General features: G+C 45.1%; 1 protein-coding gene across 3 annotated transcripts in view; it reads right to left on the reverse strand.

The window, feature by feature from the left end:
• Positions 1-4589: 4589 nt before the first annotated feature.
• LOC146808733 (uncharacterized) overlaps positions 4590-20164 on the reverse strand; it is a 415671-nt gene continuing 400096 nt past the window's right edge. For all 3 annotated transcript variants that reach the window (XM_085615545.1, XM_085615547.1, XM_085615546.1), the window contains one exon: positions 4590-4858. In XM_085615545.1, coding sequence (XP_085471671.1) covers positions 4852-4858 — 7 coding nt within the window. In that variant the 3' untranslated portion in view covers positions 4590-4851. The remainder of the gene's footprint in view (positions 4859-20164) is intronic.

A 20164-nucleotide genomic window follows, 5' to 3' on the forward strand; every position in this document is an offset into this window, starting at 1 on the left:
GAAATTCCCTAGGGGGCTGTATTCCATATGAGGTCCTTTGTGGGATTAGAATGTGGGTACCTGACTTGATTGTGGCAGTGCAGTGGCGGATGAAAAACCTTTTGACATCAATGATCGTTTGGCTGTTTTACAGGAGCTCAATGAATTCCGGGCATTACAAAGCAATGTCCAAGTAAAACACACCACCACTGGGGAAGTGAAAGCAGTACTGGCAAGACCTGCCTGGGTCCCGAAGATTGGGGACCTGGTCAGAGAAAAATTGTGGACAAGAGACAGTTTGGGCCATCTTAGTAGAGCACCTGTACCTGTCCAGACTGTCAAAGGAACAAAAACAGAACCTTTTCCGCCTCTTACCGGCAAGAAAGATAAGAGATTTGTCTCAATTGATCTGACCAAACAATACCGATACTTAATAGTAGGCCGTTTGGGCTCCTGGGTAGCCGCCGATCTCCTCTCACTACCATACAGGAAGTTCAGACAGAAAGATTATTAACATTTGAAAATTCTACTCTACGAAGTGAAGGAGTTACCAACAATGGAATGGAATTTGTGTCTGTTGAAAGTGAACAACAACAAAGTAAAAATGAAACGCAGAACTCAATTTGGCACAATACCGACATCTATGTGAATATGTCTCACAACAAGTCATCTGCCAGTTCTACGAAACCTGCTGAGCTACCAAAGACAGATCGAACTGCGTCTGGCTACTTCTTCGATTTCGATACCTTAACTTCAGCCCGAGAGACCTTTGATCTCCAGGTTGGAAGGTCTTTGGCTGAGATACAGGCGCTAGACCGTACAAACTTCCCTCTCCATTTCAGAGAAATGGTACATCGTATCTTTAACATGTCTGATATGAATGGGGTAGTACAGCTATTTAAGAGCATTGGCTCTGGACTATTGAGCACCTTTCAGACAATCTTCGAAGTTATAACATCATTAATACACTCTGTTTTAGGAAGCGTTTTTGGAGAGCTTCCGCTGGTCCTGCTACTTGTAATGGGTATCCTGGTTTTAATTTTCGTTATACGCAATGGATGGCCCAACTCCTCGAGAGATGGAAAAGGCACTCCTGGTGTGAAGTTGCCGTAATCCCATGGTACTCCATCTGGGCGCACCTTGGCTTCGGGAGCTAAGCGAGCATTGATTCCTCCTATTTAGACCAGTCTGGGAAGACTGCATCTTTCCTGTTCTTTGCTGTCTATTCTGTGGATACGAATGTGTGTTGGACCCATCTGTTGTGCCACTGGACATAGATGTACTACTGGACCTCTTAAGGCCCACTTTTTGCAGTGTCCTCAGCATATTCCCTTGTTGATTAATGCATTCTTAGAGCCTCCACAGGAGACATCAGCTCCAGTCGGATCGGACAACGGCTCTACTACAGGTATATCAGTGCCAAGCGTTTCTTCAGCGACTTCTGGGGGAACCAGAGATCACCTTTGCTCCACTAACCTGATAAAAGAGGTGTTTCATGAGCCGTCGTCTGTGGATGCAAGAAACAGCAATGTAGCGTCTCCCACACAGGACACATAAACATTGGCTCTCCGTGTGATGGGAACAATTCGGCCTTTTTTTCCAAAACAAATTTGAATGCGGCAACATCGTTTTTGTTTTTAAAACTTGCTCTCACTGAGCACCATGGATTTAGAAGTACTAGGTTCGTCTCATGGTATATTAACTATTTCGAGGACTCAGAGTTTTGTTTAACTTTCGCATCATTCTACCACATGCCAGGTTTTTTACTTTTTAGATGTTGTTTTTACTCATAGTTTAGCAATGTTTGTATGCTCTTTTTAAACAGGCATATTTTAGCATTAGTTAATATAGTCGTCCAGTCGGATGAGGAGTGGGTGTTATGAGCCCCAATTTAGGCCTAGGTAGCTGCATGACCATTTACTTACATTTGTCCTAACTTGCCCTACATAACGGTTCTGTCACTGACCTATTACCTAGTTATGGGCCGTATAAATGTTGTGTGGTTTTTTCGATTACCATCTTCTGTATAATAACTTGTTAAAAAAGTCCCAGCTATCGTCATCCTTGCACGAGAGACCCACAGTACCATTTCACATCTAGGTAGAAGCTCCGAGGATACTTTTCAGGTATAAAAGAACCACATCTCACTGTGTAGCCAGAGGAGAAAGCTTCCACGCTGGCATGAGACGCGGAGGTCCTGCACGCAGTTCCAGCACGCAATGGTCTCACATCCCTTGCGGGGTGTCTTACTCGAGACCAAAGACGTGGTCCTTAATTCTCTCCCATTAGGTAATGGGATTGGCTCTTTCCTAGGGGAATCTTGGCTTTACACCCACATACCTGCTAGATACACTTAGATTGGGGTTGCATCTTAGGAATACTCTTGATTACTGTTATGTATCGATATGCCTGCGTATATTTACTGTTTTAGCACCATAGTAGAAGTCTACATTTTACACTAGAATGACACTGGCTCAATAAATACTTATTGAAGACGTCCTCATCATTTGTTCTGTGTATTTCTCTAAGAATAAGTTAGCACGAGTGACTGAGCGAAAATTACTACACTGTTTCCACGATCCCTGAAGGGATTGAGAGTTGTCATAGTCAGTGGTTGCCATAAACTATTCACTCCTTGGTAAGGGTCGGGGGCTTATAGTGGCACTGCGAGCTACCTGGTCTATAGGCTAACATATCCTGGGGGGCGAGGGGTGTCCGGAATCAGTCTAGACACCAATCCCTTAGTTTATGGTACCCAAACAATGCCCAGATCCTGAAGATTTGTAGTAACTACACAACAGAACCACAAGGATACACTGCTGTTCCTCAAAAGCCTGCTCCATTACCGAGTCAGGTTTAAGTTCACATTTTTACAACTTTGACTAATTTACAGCACAACCTATTACATCCTTCAGAACGAACACTTGCATATTTTCATCTGAAATTTCTCAGACCCATTACACAAATTATGCTTCCCTTATAAACTTTCCCCAACATTTGCCATTGATGCATTTTCTCAATATCTGGGCGGACTGACTAAATCGAATGGGTCTCTCCTTAGCCAGGGAGTTCCTGTGCCTTAGTGAGACTGTCCACTCTGTCTGTCACTCTTGGGTGTGTTGTATCTCTAGCATTACCTCTATATCCACGACCAACCATACTTGCCTCCTGCGACAACATCTACTGCATATTAATCAATCCCCCACTCAATCCTCTCCATAACTGCTGCTTCCCCCTGCCGCCAGCAGACTGGCGGTGAATACTTCCAGACCCCTTACACAACAGAATGTCTTCCATTGATGCAAAACCTGTTGTGTTGTGCTCCAACTAAGAAAGCGGCCGGCTTGCCTATGGCACCGCATCCTGTGAGGGTGACCTACTCTCTCTCAGTGAGCCCTTGAGGATTGAGAGGCTGCCCCCTGCAACTCACTCAAGCCACACTTTTGTAGATGCAGTTTTCTGCTTCCCTTGCCCTGGGGGATGCACATGAAGACCAGCAGAGATTTTGGCTTGCACTGTAGACTGTTATTTGCACAGCTACACTTCCCTGATGAGCTCTAGTAGATGCACCGAAGCAAATGTGAGCCAATGCCAACCACCTGAATATAGGAATGGCCATAACTCATTGGGACATGATCATTTGGGCCCTGTGAATACACAACGCACAATGCAATGTGAGATCAGAAAGAAAGGACTACTAAAGGCAAGGTAGATTTAGAAGTAAATAAATAGATTATGCGGCATAGCAATAAAGGGCATACACAAGAACATCATAGAGGGAAACTGCATCAATAAAGGAATGGGGAATTGATGGTCATTACTGACACATCAGCCTACTTTCCCCATAGTCTTTTATGAAAATATTGATATAAGGGGAACCATCGCCTTAATAATTTCTGCTTAATGTGAAATATATGGAGGGGATTGACGTGTTCTTCGAAATGAAATAAAAAACATACATCAGAAGTGCCAGAACAATAGTTTTTTCTAGTTTAGATACTCGTTTTAGTTGCGTATCTAATCCAATTATGTAGCGACCTGTGGCTGTGTCAGGGAGCTAGAAATATTAGTCTAATTTTACACTTTCAAAAGTGTAGGCTTGGATGCAACACTATGGACCAGAGATTCTAGCCAGTGGCATTTGACATGAAGGTAATTTTCTCAGTGACTGTCGCTTCCTTGATGTCTGTGCTGTTTTTGATGAGGTAGAGATTGCAACAATTACGTCCAGTTGGAAGAGATGAGGAGGCTGATGGCATTCACCCCTCTCAGTAAAGTGGGTACAGTTGGACATTGAAAGATGCTGCCCGGAAACCAAACTAATCTAGTTACACTCTGTACAGTTTGACTGCTGGCAAATGTCTTTTATAATACTGTGTCTATTTTCTCTCGCTTCTCTTAATGCTTATGTCTCCATTATTTCAACTTCTCCTTTGTCTATTGCTCTGGTTTCTTTATAGGATAGATCACCGTTTGTTGAATTTACTGCAATTTTAGTTCAATATACCAATAATTATGTTTGTTTGTAATTTTACATATTAGAGTGGATTTGTTACAGGAACTAAACATCCTATTTCCTGTCTTAAAATTAAAAAATAGTCAACTTGATGTTTAATTACAAAGTATAATGATTTCTGTAACAGAATTCATCATTGTCACACATCACAGAAATGAACCGAAATCAGTCTCAATATAAGTGGTCACATTTGCAGCACCTGTAAAACAAAACCATTTAAATCTGAACACATTGTTACCAAAACATTTTCAATTATAAGCTTTGTCTTTCTGTCCATTGATGCAAGAGGGGATCTTCTGGTTCTTAATAGTATTAAAGTTTCTTCTCCAATGCGCAGAGTCCTCTCAGCCGAAGCTTCAGGGCCTAAAACGAGGAAACAATTAAAGATTAACATTTTCAAATGGAATTTCTTTTGTCTTCCATCTCAGGTAAGACCCCCGATGGTGGACACTGTGGTCTATGGTTTCTTTCATTTTTAGGTGTGGCGTCAAAAGCAGCTTTACCGATCCCATAAATACTACTACTACTGCTATTCCTACTACTACTTCTTCTCCTTCTCCTCATCTTCCTCCTAATACTGTAGTGAGGACATGGGATTAACTGCGGACATTGCTAAATTAGCATAAATTAGCATATGCATGGCCGCCATTTTGCCACTTTTGCACAAGTTCCTACATGGCTCTGTTCTCGTAAATATTCTGCTTGTTCTTTTTCACATGAGAACTGTCTGCCTTTCTCACATCTAGCTGTACACTGTGCTCCTCATCTGCACACCGTGTTCAACAATGTGTGCTGTTGATTCACTTTGGTCAATCCCACCCCCATAGACATAACATGGAACACAGCTGCACTCCTGAAACTAGGGCACTTTTAATATGGCATTACATGCATGAAAAGGCACTTTGAGAAAATCATTCCCACAAAGAAGAGCTATGCTTGTTCGGGGATGTAAATCCTTGAATCTAAACTTGGAGGCATGGGGTCCCCCTGACAAAGCCTAGAGTTCTTCTATAATTATAATAAACTAGCTCTTAGCAAGAGGAGGGTGGCAAGGCGAAGCAGTCTTGTTTCCACTGTCATTCTAATATGCTTTCCCCTTTTGTGCTATATGGATTGTGCCAATGTTGATTATATTGTTCTTATGCATTTTGCTGCTAGTATTGGCTCGTGTACTGCATTATAGAGCACGTTAGTTAAAATAAACATTTTAAACTAATCCATGTCTCTGTTTACTCACGTTGTGGACAAGTATAAATGTTTGAACAAAAGAGTGTTCTTATTCCCGAAATTCCTGAGAGGGTCGAAATGACATGTTCTAGGATTTCTAATCATTGGTACCTTCGCTGTAGTATGGAGAACGAATGAGACACTATAGCTAGTTGGATTGGGGTACTGGGCACCATGGTGGTTTTTTTGTTACACCACTACACACTGAGGTCCTGGTTTCCTGCGCATAGTTCTGTGTATGTGCAGAATCCCTACAACATGGCGCACCTAATGTTTGGTCTGGTACTTATTCACGAGGCACTTTAGTAGTACTTGTCCTTGTCCACAATACCCTCGCTTCTGATTTCCGGAAGACAGTTGTGACGGCATTACCTACCTATATTGATGTTTTTGTAGGTTTTTTCAAGCTTGATACAATTAAATGGTTTTATTATTCGTTTGAATTACTACCCTATTGAGCTGCCACGCTTTATGTTGTTATTCTTTCTTAGTACTTATGGCTGATGTCAACATTGCGGCACATAGCCGCGCAGCGCTTCGTCAGCATTTGACTAATTATGGAGTGCCTGACGCGGGTATCGCACTTATCTTTGTGGTTGGAGCTGATCCAGCTTTCCATTTTGAGATGTTTTATTCTTGGGAAACGTTTCAAGCAGTAAATGGAGATGATAACTTGTTCCATGTATACACTCACACTGCAACACCTCATGTATATCGGCCTTATAGAACTCTTGAAGTTCCGATTTCGGCATAGCAACACCGTATTTGGTTAATGGTGCCCTACCCTACCCTACTCAGTGACTTCGATCCGTTTAGGTCCTTTATCAATACCGGGGGCCATTTGGCCAGTTTTGGCCGGTTACACAGCACATCCACGTTATCTAGCAGTCCCAGTAGACGAACTGTGCGTCTTGCACACCTCCTTAATCGAGGTGCATAGGGCTCTAGTACAGTACGTCTCGCGCAATCTCCAGGTGGGAGCACCTGGGATTGCTGCGCAACCAGCTGGACCTACCGGACTGACTGTCAGTCCCATCATGGAAAATTCGGTTATGGGCAAGCGTCCACAGAATAAGGATGATTTACCTTACTGACTTGCTGGGAAATTTGACCAGCTGAAAACGGTATTTCCGAATACCACTCCACTCTTAAACTAATCCGTGTCTCTGTTTACTCACATTATGGACAAGTATTAGTGTTTGAACTAAAGAGTGTTCTTATTCCCGCAATTCCTGAGAGGGTCCAATGTCCTGGCTTCCTGCGCATAGTTCTGTGTATGTGCAGAATCCCTGCAACACTACTACTAAAACTACTACTACTGTTACTCCCATTACTGCTACCACTACAACTACTACAACTACTACTCCTTCTCCTCCTCCTCCGCCTACTACTACTCCCACTAAAACTACTGTTACTCCTACAAGTGGTACTACTACTACTACTACTACTACTAATAATAATAATAATAATAATAATCGTTAGACCTGGTATCCTTGGCGTGCTTTCCCATGACTTTTTGCCTTCAGAGCTCCTATTTTTACTGTTCTTTCTGACTTCCTTTTTACTGAATCTGGGCACTTTACCACTGCTGATCATTGCTAAAGAGCATCTGTGCTATATTCAGAACATGGTAACATTGGTTTATCCACATTCGGTATACTTAATTAACTTATAAGTCCCCAGTAAAGTGCATTACCTGTGCCAAGAGCATCTAAATTAAATGCTACTAGTGGGCCGTCAGCACCGATTTGCCACCAACTTAAGTAGCCCTTTAAACATGTCTGAGGCCTCCAACTGCAGGACCTGTGTGTGCAATTTTAAACTGCCATGTCAACCTGGCAAGGTAATCTACTTGCTAGGCCCCAACCCTACCTTTTATTACATATAGGTCACCCCTAAGGTAGACCCTGGACAGCCCATGGGCAGGGTGCAGTGTATTTGAAAAGTAGGACGTCTACTTTTAAGTTTTAAAAGTCCTGGCAGAAAAATACTGTTAAAGTTGTTTCACTACTGCAAGGCCTATCTCTCCCTTAGGATAACATTGGAATTGCCTTATTACATTTTATAAGTGTAATTTCTCATTGTAAGGAGATTGGACCTCCAAATTTATTGACTCTGGAATCACAATTTAAACACAAAACATATTGCAAAGTTGGATTTTAAATTGTAGTTCTGAAAATGTCACTTTTAGAAAGTTGGCATTTTCTTACTGTAACTTTTTGATGCCTTCTGCCTTTCTCTGAATACATGTCTGAGGTGGGTGGGTGACAGCTGGCTTTGTGTATTCTCAATAGACACAAAGGAAGTTCAGGTGTGACGAATGGGCCATCCACATACTAATGGACTATCCTGGGTAGGATGGGAGGGAGGAGCTATACTGCCTGTGCAAATAACCCAAAAGTGCTAATCGTCACTGAAATAAATAACGCATACATTAAACGCTGGCCTTCCAGTTTTGTATGATGTACAATGTGTAAAATATGAAAATGGCAATAAAAATAAGTTTAAAAAAAAAAATGAAATGCTGGCCTTTCAAGATGTAATACACAGGTACATTGGGTACAAAAATATCCAATTTATTCAATAAATGTCACATAAAAATTGTTTGAAAACAAGATTTATAGTACACAATAAATAAGCCAAGCACATCCTACACCACAAACACACAATCATTCACACAAGCATGTGCATACCCACACATACTCATATGTCCTGCAAAATGGGGGTTCGAAACTCACGTTATGTCAACAGGAAGATAAACCACCCCTTATTTTTGACATGTGGCAATTGATAACTCTGTTAGATCCACAAAGATAGAACAAGTTAGCCAGTTCCAGAATTAATCAATAAATAAGCAAACAGTAGATTATATAATTCATAGTTCAAGCACAATTTAAAATTCACTTGTACATGAATCTTTGGAGGGGAGAAAACAGGTTGACATAGAAGCTCCATCACTGACGCGCGTTTCGGTCGGTGACCCCGGTGTGAGTCTCACCTTCTTCAGGGCAAAATAGTCAAACACAATCAAGGGAGGAAGCGCCTGGTTAAACAACTAGAAAGATTGCAGCCAATGTCACTGGTAACTAGAACGAAAAAGGAGGCTTGTGGCCAGAGCCGCAAAGATGAATGGACAAAACCCTGGAATCAGGTGGAGCTAATGTACTATTCACAGGAGAGAACCACCTAACCCTGCAATGGAGGGTCCAGGGACACAGATGAGCCCAAAATCAAAATAAGAGGCCCTCTACCGGATAGAATACAGCACATGCGATGGCTAAGAATTCATATATAAGATGCTTCCAACACATCTCTGACTTGGGGTGGCTCGCAGCTGACGCATTGCTTCGTCCGGCTCGCATCATTTTCAGCCCAGCTGTTAGATGATGACACATCTCTCTCGTGTTCTACGTATCTTGACTCTTGACACATCCTCGATGGTTCTCAGACATTAACACATCTGAGGTACTTACTAACGGGTCTAGGCTGGTCCCTGTATCCAGCCCACGCTCCATCGCTGTCAGCCTGAACTTTTGAATTTGACCTGGACAATCACAACCAGATTGTCCCGGTTAGCACTATATGTTTTAAGCACTATAAAACATTTTATTCTTTAAAACAAATCATATCCAGACTCCTCATTATTAGATTTTTGTCATTTTGGTCTTGTTTTTCTAAAAAAATATGTTATTTTTATAAACTCATGTGGAGTTAATTGTGGTGTTTTATCTGCGTTACTGTTTGAAGAGTTGCACAAATACTTTACACATTACTTTATAGGTTAAGCCTGCCTGTTCTGTGCCAAGCTACCAGGGGGTGAGTACTGGTTGATTTATGGTGTGTATCTGACTTACCCTGACTTGGATTTTGATTCCTGCTTGGACAGGGTGCATACCTCTGCCAATCAGAAGACCAATTTCAAACAGTGAGGATCAGTGGTGAGGATAGTACTTGTATTTGTGCAGTTCCATACAGTAATTGGTGTACAGTACTATCCATATCAAAGACTAATTCAAATCTTTTTCAATCTTCCCAAAATCATGTCTCTGACTGCAGGAGCAACAGTTGCGCCTGCAAACATTTCTTTTGAGGCTGGCCAAACATTAGAGTTACACTGTAGCCCAGCTCAAGGATTTCTGAAAAGGGACTGCGCTTTCTACTAAAGGCTTCATATGGAAGGTGGAGCTGCAAAGGTGCTGCAGGCCTGGGCAGCCGCTCGTGATGCGGCATCTGTAACACCAGAGGAGGATGACGAACTGGATGATGATGAGGAACTGGACCAGGATCAGGCCCTGCATTCTGACTGACAGCGACCGCTGCATTATCTGAAACTACAGCCCTTTGAATGCACCTTGCTTCAAGAGGAATAAAGAGATGACTCCCAGAAAGCTAAAGGTTAAAAGAGCTCACCTAGACCAACACCACCAACAATCCCAGGCCTGGAGTTCGTCCAGTGGATTTGTAAGGGTTTTGTACAGGTTCAATATGGGACTTGTGGTCCCAACCTTTCTAGGACTATCTTGGAAATTTCAGACCCTTGGATTGTGTTTTGGACACTTTGGACCCTTAAGAGAAACTTCAGGACTAAGTTCCAGTAGTTTGGCGAACTTTAAAGCAACTTAAAAAAAAGACCTCATAAGGGGACCAACTCAATAGCGAGAGCCAAGCCAGCCACCTTCAGCTACGAGCCTGCTTGACCTGCTGCTTTGTCACACTGAAAAGCTCCAGAGGTCCGACTTCCAGAGTTCCATGCATATTTGCCACTACGAATAACCCACTTTGCAACACCTCTTTTGAAAACCATTGATGCCTTCTTTGTAAATTGATGCCTACTTTGTAACCCATTGATGCCTCCTTTGTAAACCATTGATGTCACCTTTGTAAACCATTGAGGGCTCCTTTGTGAACCACTGATGTCTCCTTTGTAAACTATTGATGGCATCTTTGTAAACCAGTGATGCCTCCTTTGTAACCCATTGATACTTCACCATGCAATCAGTCACTTGGGGGCTTGTATAGAACAGCTACTCACCCATGAGGGTCTCAAGGTGCTGGTCATTCTGGGTGCAGGATAATTCAAAGAGCTGGGTCTCGAGGTCCTTCTTGAATTGGGTCGGCGACGCGGATTGTCTGAGGTGGACAGGGTGTTCCAGGTCTTGGCAGTGAGGTAGGAGAATGATCTTCCTCCGGTTCTATTCTTATTGATCTTGGGGATGGAGCAATGGTGAGTTGGGCAGAAAGGAGTGATCTGGAAGGTGTGTGGAATGCAATGTGGTGGTTCAGGTATGCTGGTCCTTCGGCATGGAGAGCTTTGTAGGCTTGTGTGAGGAGCTTGAAAGTGATTCTCTTGTTGACTGGGAGCCAGTGGAATTGTTAGAGGTGTTGCATGATATGGCTGTGGCGGGGATGTCAAGGACCCGTCTGGCTGCGCCGTTCTGGACCTTCTGTGGTTTGAGCTGTTTCGCGGTGATGCCCGCGTAGAGTGTGTTGCCGTAATCGAGTCTGCTGGTGATGAATGTGTGGGTGACCGTCTGTTTCTGGATTCTGTGGGGAGCCATCTGAATGCCTTTTGAAGCAGGCGGAGCATGTGGAAGCAGGCTGAGGAAACTGCATTGATTAGGTGGTTAATTGTGAGCGATGAGCTCAGTATGGAGTCACAGGCCAACAAAACAGCCAGTGTCTATTTTTCACTGTTTCGAATGCTTCGGCAGATCCTTCTGTTACTGCCTAGTGATACTCAACCTCTTGTAGTAAGGAGTATAATTCTGAGCAGACTGGATTACTGCAACTCCCTGTTTTTGGGAGCGCCACAATTCATCTTGCAGGGGTTCCAGAGAGTCCAGTCCATGACAGCAAAACTGGTGTTAAATAGGCAGCGTAGGTCCTCTACAGCATTGGCCTTGAGAGATCTCCATTGGCTGCCTATTAAGGAAAGAGTCTGCTTTAAATCGCTCTGCATTGTGTTCAGAGCAGTACATGGCTTGGGCCCAGTACCACTGCAGGAGAAGTTCACCTGGTACAAGCCCAAGAGGCAGCTCCGTTCCTCTAGTGCAAATCTGGTAATGACTACAAGATTTAAGAAATCCAGGATGGGAGGCAGGGCATTTGGTGTGGCTGCTTCACGTCGATGGCACGAGCTGCCCCAGAATATTAGACAGGCTAACTCCCTGACTTGTTTTAGGAAAAGCTTGAAAACTTGGCTGTTCCCAAGGGCTGAACATTAGGCCCTCCCACTGATAAATTGGTGTATTCTCGTGGTTGGATATCTTCTAAATCAAAGCGTCAGGATACCCATAGGGTGACAGTTCGCGCTATATAAGTTTTATATACAATACAATACAATGAAGCTGAGGTTGCATAGGTGGTCCGACGAGGTGGGAGGGGATCCCAGAGCAGCTGGCCACCAAGAGTCATCCCAGGCTTGTTCGAGTTGAGCTTTAGACAGATATCTTTCATCCTGGTGGCAATGTCCTTTATTCTGTTATGGAATTTGGTTCTGGCAGTTTTCGGGTCGTTGGTGAGGGAGAGAATCAGCTGAGTGTTGTCGGCATAGAGACGATCATGACTCCATTGCTTCTGATGATGGCTATGAGGGGTGCCATGTAGAGGTTGAAAAGGGTGGGGCTCGGGGAGGAACCCTAAGATACTCTGCAGCTGAGTTCTGAGTTTGGCAGGTAAGGAAGAAGAAGATCCAGTCCAGTGCCTTGTCGTGCATGCGGCGTCGTGGAGTCGTGTGATTAGGGTGCGGTGCAAAATGGTGTCGAAGGCGCCGAGAGGTCCAGTAGGATGAGGGATGCCTCCTTTGTAAACCATTGATGCCTCCTTTGTAAATCATTGATGCCTCCTTTGTAAACCATTGATGCCTGCTTTGTAAACCATGTAGGCCTCCTTTGTAAACCATGTATGCCTCCTTTGTAAACCATTGATGCCTCCTTTGTAAACCATTGATGCCTTCTTTGCAAACCATTGATGCCTCATTTGTAATACTTTGATACCTCCTTTGTAAACCATTGATGCCAGCTTCTCTTTGCCTTTGAGGGTCCACCTGCTTCTATCCCAACTTCTTTATCAACTGCATGTGTGCTTTCTTTGATTGGATGGAGAGCAACCAACTGAAATGCAATGTAGAGAAGACTGAAATGCCCTCTTTTGACTCACATGTCCAACTGGTGGGAAGATCATTGGCCCTCTGCATTGCCAGCCCCGCCACCCCCTTCTCCAGTGGTAAAATACTTAGGACTACAAATGGACATTATCTTGTCTACGAAGGCTCAGTTCTCTGCGGTAGTAGGTCAATGATTTGCGATTCTCTGTACTATCACACAATTGTTTCTCCTCCTGCCTCTGGAGGCAAGGAGAGTAGTGATTCATGCCTTGATCAATTCTCATCTCGACTACGCAAATGTCCTGTTTTTGGGGGCTTCCGAAGCCCAAGTGAAGTGCCTGCAGGTGGCTTACAATGCAGCATCCAGGTTACTTCTCTGCCTGCCTAGACATTCCTCAATGACAGCCGCTCTCAAGTTTTTACGTTGGTTGTCCGTTAAGAAATGCATACTGTTCAAAGCACTAGTGATGGTCCAAACATCAGTGTTCTCGTCCAGCCCCCGATATCTGGCCAATAGATTCTCTCAGTATATTCCCTCCAGAGAGCTACACTCCACTTCCACTTCTCTTCTAGTTATTCAATGATTTAAAGGGTCAGTAAGGCCTTTACTTTCTTGGCTGAAAAAGCATGAAAGGAGCTCCACTGTGAGCTCCACTGGGAGCTGCGACTGACTGCTTAAAAAACGGCTTTTTTTCTTGGAAGAAGAAAATCATCTGGTCTGGTATGGGTTGTGCACCTGGTCTCACCTGGTCTCACCTGTTAGTGCCAGGACACTCCCTGGAGTAGCTGTGCACTCTATAAATCTGTCATTCATTCATTCATTCATCCTATGTAAACCATGATGCCTCCTTTGTAATTTATAATTCCATCTTTATAAACCATTGATGCCTCCTTTCCAACCTATTAATGCCTCCTTTGTAAACAATTTATGACTTCTTTACAACCGATTTTGGCCTCCTTTGTAATCCACTGATTGTTCCTGTGTAAACCATTGTTGCCTCCTTTGTAAACCATTAATGCCTCCTTTTTAAATCATTGATGTCTCCTTTATAAACCAATGATGTCCCCTTTATAAACCACTGATGTCTCCTTTATAAACTATTGATGCCTCCATTGTAAACCATTGAAGCCTCCTGTGTAAACAATTGATGCCTCCATTGTAAATCATTTATGCCTCCTTTTTAAATCATTGATGTCTCCTTTATAAACCAATGATGTCTCCTTTATAAACCACTCATGTCTCCTTTATAAACCATTGATGCCTCCTTTGTAAACCAGTGATGCCTCCATTGTAAACCATTGATGCCTCCTGTGAAAACCATTGATGCCTCCTTTGTAAACCATCGATGCCTCCTTTTTAAACCACTGATTTCTCCTTTATAAACCATTGATGTCTCTTTTATAAACCATTAATGCCACCATTGTAAACCATTGATGCCTCCATTGTAAACCATTGATGCCTCCTATGTAAACCATTGATGCGTCCTTTATAAACCACTGATTTCTCCTTTATAAACCATTGATGCCTCCTGTGTAAACCATTGATGCCTCCTTTTTAAATCATTGATGCCTCCTTTGTAAACCATTGATGCCTCCTTTGTAATTTATAATTCCATCTTTATAAACCATTGATGCCTCCTTTCCAACCTATTAATGCCTCCTTTGTAAACAATTTATGACTCCTTTACAACCGGTTTTGGCCTCCTTTGTAATCCACTGCTTGTTCCTGTGTAAACCATTGTTGCCTCCTTTGTAAACCATCAATGCCTCCTTTTTAAATCATTGATGTCTCCTTTATAAACCAATGATGTCCCCTTTATAAACCACTGATGTCTCCTTTATAAACTATTGATGCCTCCATTGTAAACCATTGAAGCCTCCTGTGTAAACAATTGATGCCTCCATTGTAAACCATTGATGCCTCCTGTGAAAACGATTGATGCCCCCTATGTAAACCATTGATGCCTCCTTTTTAAATCATTGATGTCTCCTTTATAAACCATTGATGCCTCCTTTTTAAATCATTGATGTCTCCTTTATAAACCATTGATGCCTCCTTTTTAAATCATTGATGTCTCCTTTATAAACCATTGATGCCTCATTTTGAAATCATTAATTCCTCCTTTGTAAACCATTGATGCCTCCTTTGAATTTCCTGATTCCTTCCTTATAAACCATTGATGCCTCCTTTGTAAACCATTGATATCTCCTTTATAAACCATTGATGCCTCCTTTATAATTCATGATTCCTTCTTTATAAACCATTGATGCCTCCTTTATAAACCATTGATGCCTCCTTTATAATTCATGATTCCTTCCTTATAAACCATTGATGCCTCCTTTATAAACCATTGATGCCTCTTTTATAATTCATGATTCCTTCCTTATAAACCATTGATGCCTCCTTTGTAAACCATTGATGCCTCCTTTGTAAACCATTGATGCCTCCTTTGTAAACCATTGATATCTCCTTTATAAACTATTGATGTCTCCTTAGTAAAGCATTGATGCCTCCTGTGTAATCCATTGATGGCTCCTGTGTAATCCATTGATGCCTCCTTTCCAACCTATTAATGCCTCCTTTGTAAACAATTGATGCCTCCTTTGCAACCGATTGTGTCCTCCTTTGTAATCCATTGATTGTTCCTGTGTAAACCATTGATGCCAGACAATGTCCTGAACCTTTGCCTGAAGTCAGTCTGATGCATCTTTCACACTGATTTACAAATTATGTTTGCTTGCTAGTTGGGCTGATCATATCTGTTAGACCTGGCACCTTGGCGTGAGTTTCCCTTCCACTTTTTGATGGTGTGCCTCGACTGTTTTGCTGGTGTTGTCCGCTCAGGGCACTGCGCCACGGCTAATCCGTGCCGCAGTGCAAGTGCTCCCTAGGTAAAGTGTACCTGTAATTGATGTTCATGATTGGTTTATTGGATTCACTGTCAGTCCCCAGTAAAGTGCACCAGGGGTGCCAGGGCTTGTGAATGCCAATGCTGCTGGTGGGCTTGCAGCGCTGGTTGCGCCACCCACAGAAGGCGGCCTTGTAAAATGTGTCTAGGGTCCGCCACCGCAGACCCTGTGCGCGGTCCGGGACCGTCGCGCTGACTGCGCAAGTGCCCCCACTTGCCAGTCCCTAAACCTTCCCTTACCTACATATTAGCCACCCCTCTGGTAGGCCCAAGGGCAGGGTGCATTGTAGGCATAAGGTAGGACATGCCCTGGTGTGTGTGGCATGTCTTAGTAGTGAACTACAGCCCTTTCCGTTTTTCACTATTGAAGGCTACCTGCTCTCCGTAGGCCAGAATGGGCTGCTGGGATCACGCCAACGCTGTGACCCCAGTGGACTAAGAGAGCATGGTAGAGTGTCAAGTTTAGTATGCCTGAACTCAGAATAATAAAATACTTCTTGTAGTCAAGTTTATTTTAATATCCTGGGTTTGTAAATACTACTTTTAGAAAGTTAGTATTTACTGACCTGACCATCTCAGTCCGCCTCTGGTGTGTGTGTGTGTGTTCTGCCTAGCAACAGTAAGGAGCCGGGTGGGGGGATCCCCAGAGACAGGTTGGCTGCCAGGTGGTGGGCCGGGAGATGACACCAGGATGGGTGGGAGGAGTACACCTTGATTCTTGAAAAGACCCGTGCTCTGCCACCACAAAGCCGGCGCCGCCCCCTGTGGGGCGGCTGATGTCTCTGCCCTGCTGCTGAAAGGAAAGAGCAGAGTCACCACAACAAAGTGCTCCAGAACTGGACTGAGCCAGGCCTAGGCCCCCTGGCGCTAAAGAACAAAAGAATCATGGTATAAAAGTAGGAGACTGGCTCCTAAGAAATGAGAATCCTGTTTTACCACAAAGAACCTCTGCCCGACTAGAAGGAGAAGGAGACGCTGGAGGAGCTGGCCTGCTGCTTGCCTTGCTGAGAAAGGAGAGGAAGAGACTACTGAAAAGACTTTGCTGCTTTGTGCTTGAAACATTCTCCAAGGGCTTGATCTGAGCTTGCCCCCTGAACTGAACCCCAGGACCAGTGGGTTCTCTGTGCTTTTGCTCGTCCTCCGATTCGAGCCGTGTGGGCATCCCGCTGGAAAAGAGACTGCGCCCCTCATCGCCCCTCCTAGGGCCGTGACACTCAGGAGCTCGCCTGCCGCAACCCCGTGAGAGCCCCGCTCCGTCCGGAGCCGCTCTCTGTCCCCGGGCTAGGCCGCCTGCACCCCTGTCACCGCCTGCCACTGGAGCGCGCTGAACGCGCTATCACCCCTCCCGCCGGAAGCCGTCCGACGACTGTGATCTACGCCGGGTCATCCAGCTGCACTGACTGTGCCCTGTGACCCCGCTTCGCTATCCCCGGACATCTCAGGCCGCGCCGCCCCCGCTGTGGAGACCCCCCCGCACCGCCGTGCTGAGGGTCGCTGGCCGTGCCTGCCTACCTGCCCACACCCGCTGATCGAGGACCCAAGACCACTTCTCAAGCTGAGAGTCGCACCGACCTGTGCCGGCTCTCCACATCACGAAAGAAGTTCCAGTATCGGGCTCGGGGCCCGCAACGCCTTATTTCCCCGTTCGCAGGAGCCGATCCCTGTGAGTACTGGAACTACAAGTAACATTTGCGAGAGACTACAAAGTATCCATTTGAAACTACGAACAAAGAACCTTTGCCTGCTTTATAACCTGGTGGCCTAGCGAAAACGTTATTGGTCTTGTGATAAGTCTGCTGAGATATATATACCTATTTTTACATAAAGAAGCGTATTTTTATATATATCCAAGTCTGGTGTCCGTTTCTGGGGGGATTGATGTATTTGCTGTGTGTATGATTGTAGGTGCTTAACCAACAACGCCTGAGGAATCGCCTTGGCTGCTCACGCCACGCACCTAGAGGGTGAGCAAGGGTCATTCGCAAGGGGTTATCCTGCGCCCTGACGTGGAGGAGATGGTTCCTGCTTGACACAAGGGCAACCTTGCGCCAACCAGAGATCCCCGACTCTAACAATATCTGACTGGTCAGAGAATTTAGGTGTACCTCTAAGTTCTCATTGAGCTCTCTTTAGGGCCATATGTATGAAGCTGTTTTGCAATCGCAAACACTGCGAATCGCAAGAAAAGGTGTTTGCGATCGCAAAACAGAGATACCCCATGTATGAGAGCCATAGCAATCGCGAAATAGCTAATCGCAAAATTAGCGATTAGCAAATTTGCGAGAAATCGATTCTGAAAATAAATTTGCAGAATCGCAATCTCAGCCATGTAAATTGCAAAAATCGCAAAAAAGGAATTTCAAATTGTGAATTCGCAAAATTAAATGCATGAAAAAAATCGCAGTTTGCGAATTCCGATTTAAAGAGTCCCACTCCTGAATCCTGCCACCGCTGGGGAGCGGAGGTACAACAGTGCCCACACAACCACCCGCTGTACCATTGAGAGGACCTTTGGAATACTCAAGAGCCGTTTCCGCTGCCTACATAAGAGTGAAGGGGAACTGCAGTACAGCCCCGAGACCTGTTGCAAGATCGTGGTTGCGTGTGCCATGCTGCACAACATCGCCACCAGGAAAGGCACCCCAGTGGAGCCCACAGATTCAGAATCATCAGATAAGGAGGGGCCAGCTCCAAGATGCAGGCCATCCAGTGTGATTGGCACGGCTGCCGGGCGCCAGAGGCGAGATGAGATCACACAGAACTATTTCTCGGTAAGTAATAATGACACAATACTACAGATTGGTGCAAGACTGTGTTTTTATTTCCTTATGCTCAGGAAAGTTACCATCACACATCCTGTGTTGCACACTGTGTTGGTCTAAATGTCCCGCACATGTTGAACACACAGTGCAAAAAAAACTCATAACAAACATGGGGATGTGTGCAATGGGTTAGCTCACCCATTGCCATGTGGTAGTCAGGGAACCTCAACGCCGGCATTGATGGCTCGTAGCCCCTTACTCAGAGTGCACAGTGCCCTCTCCTGAAGCATCAGCAGTCCTACCCTGATGCACACTACAGCGCCTGTCCTGTGGGAGGGGTGGAGTGATGCTGCTCCTGCTTGATTGCCCATCCTCCTCCAGTGAGCGGAGGGCTCCTGTGCCAGCAGTGGCTGCTGCCCGCAGCTGGTCCTGCGCACATGTGACCTATACTAGTCCCCTAGCCATGTCCATGCTGCAGTGTGCCAACTCATGATGCATGCTGATGCAACGACGTGACAGCACTGAGGTGGCAGAAAACAGGCGGTTAACGGCCCTCATATATAAGACCAGGCGTGTGTGGAGTCTCTCCCTGCGCCTGGCTGCATGGTCCTCTCGCATCTCAGCGCACAGTACCCCCAGGGCACCCGTCAGGCCCATGAAGCCCATCCTCATTTGTCGCTGGATTGATTTCATTGTTTTTGCCAGCAGGTGCTGTACCTCAAGCATGTTGCCCTCAAGCCCTCCGAAGACCGTGTCCTCTCCTGCTGCAACTGGGCTTGTGGACAGCCGTGCCCTGTGCCTGGTTGGAATAGCTGGAATGGGACTTGCAGAGGACTGTGCTCTGTGGTGTGCATCAGACTGGCCCTGGACTTGATGCCCATCCTCATCTGTGCCCAGTGTTTCCACCTCCAGTGGTGGCAATGGTGGTACCGCGATACACCGTGGGCGTTTTGCTGGGATCACTGGGCTGCCTTCCTCCTCCTCCCCTTGCCCAGACACATCCACACTGCGGGATTCATCCTCCCCTCCTGCCAATGGTCCCTGAATTTCTGGGTGTGCTGTGGACATAAATGCACACATTAATTTGGTGTCCTGTCTTGTACTTGTCATGCAATAAATTACACTGTTTGGAGTTACATGGGTCCTGATTGTCTTTATTTTGCCTTTCCTGATACACTCATACTGATTGACCCTTGCTGGGTGTCACTGCTCCACTGTTTGGTGCATGTGACTACATCTCCCATAATGCATTGCTGTGTGTGCTAGTATGCATGTACTGGACTTGCATTTCTGTTGGGTGCCTGGGTCTCTCCTGGGTGTGGGGGTGAAGGAGGGGGGTATCAGGGGTGTGATGGCATGCTTCTTAACTGGTCTGGGCTCTGGGGGGTCGGAGCTGTCAAGGTCTGCCACGACACTCACACTCTCTGGCAGCAGGGTCCCCTTGGCCAATTCCTCCAGTGGCGTGGAATCAGTGGCAGTGGACGTCCCAACATTTCCTTAGACCGCTGGCGCATATCATACCAGCGTTTACGCAGGTCTTCTATGCTGCGGTGGGTGACGCCAATGGAGTTGACCTTTTCCTGGATGTCAGCCCAGATTCTGCATTTGCGGGTCTCTGGCACACGCAGGGATTTTTTTCCAAATAGCAGCTCATGGCTCGCCACCA

This window comes from Triturus cristatus, chromosome 7, assembly GCF_964204655.1.
Source record: "Triturus cristatus chromosome 7, aTriCri1.1, whole genome shotgun sequence".
Classification (NCBI taxonomy): domain Eukaryota; kingdom Metazoa; phylum Chordata; class Amphibia; order Caudata; family Salamandridae; genus Triturus; species Triturus cristatus.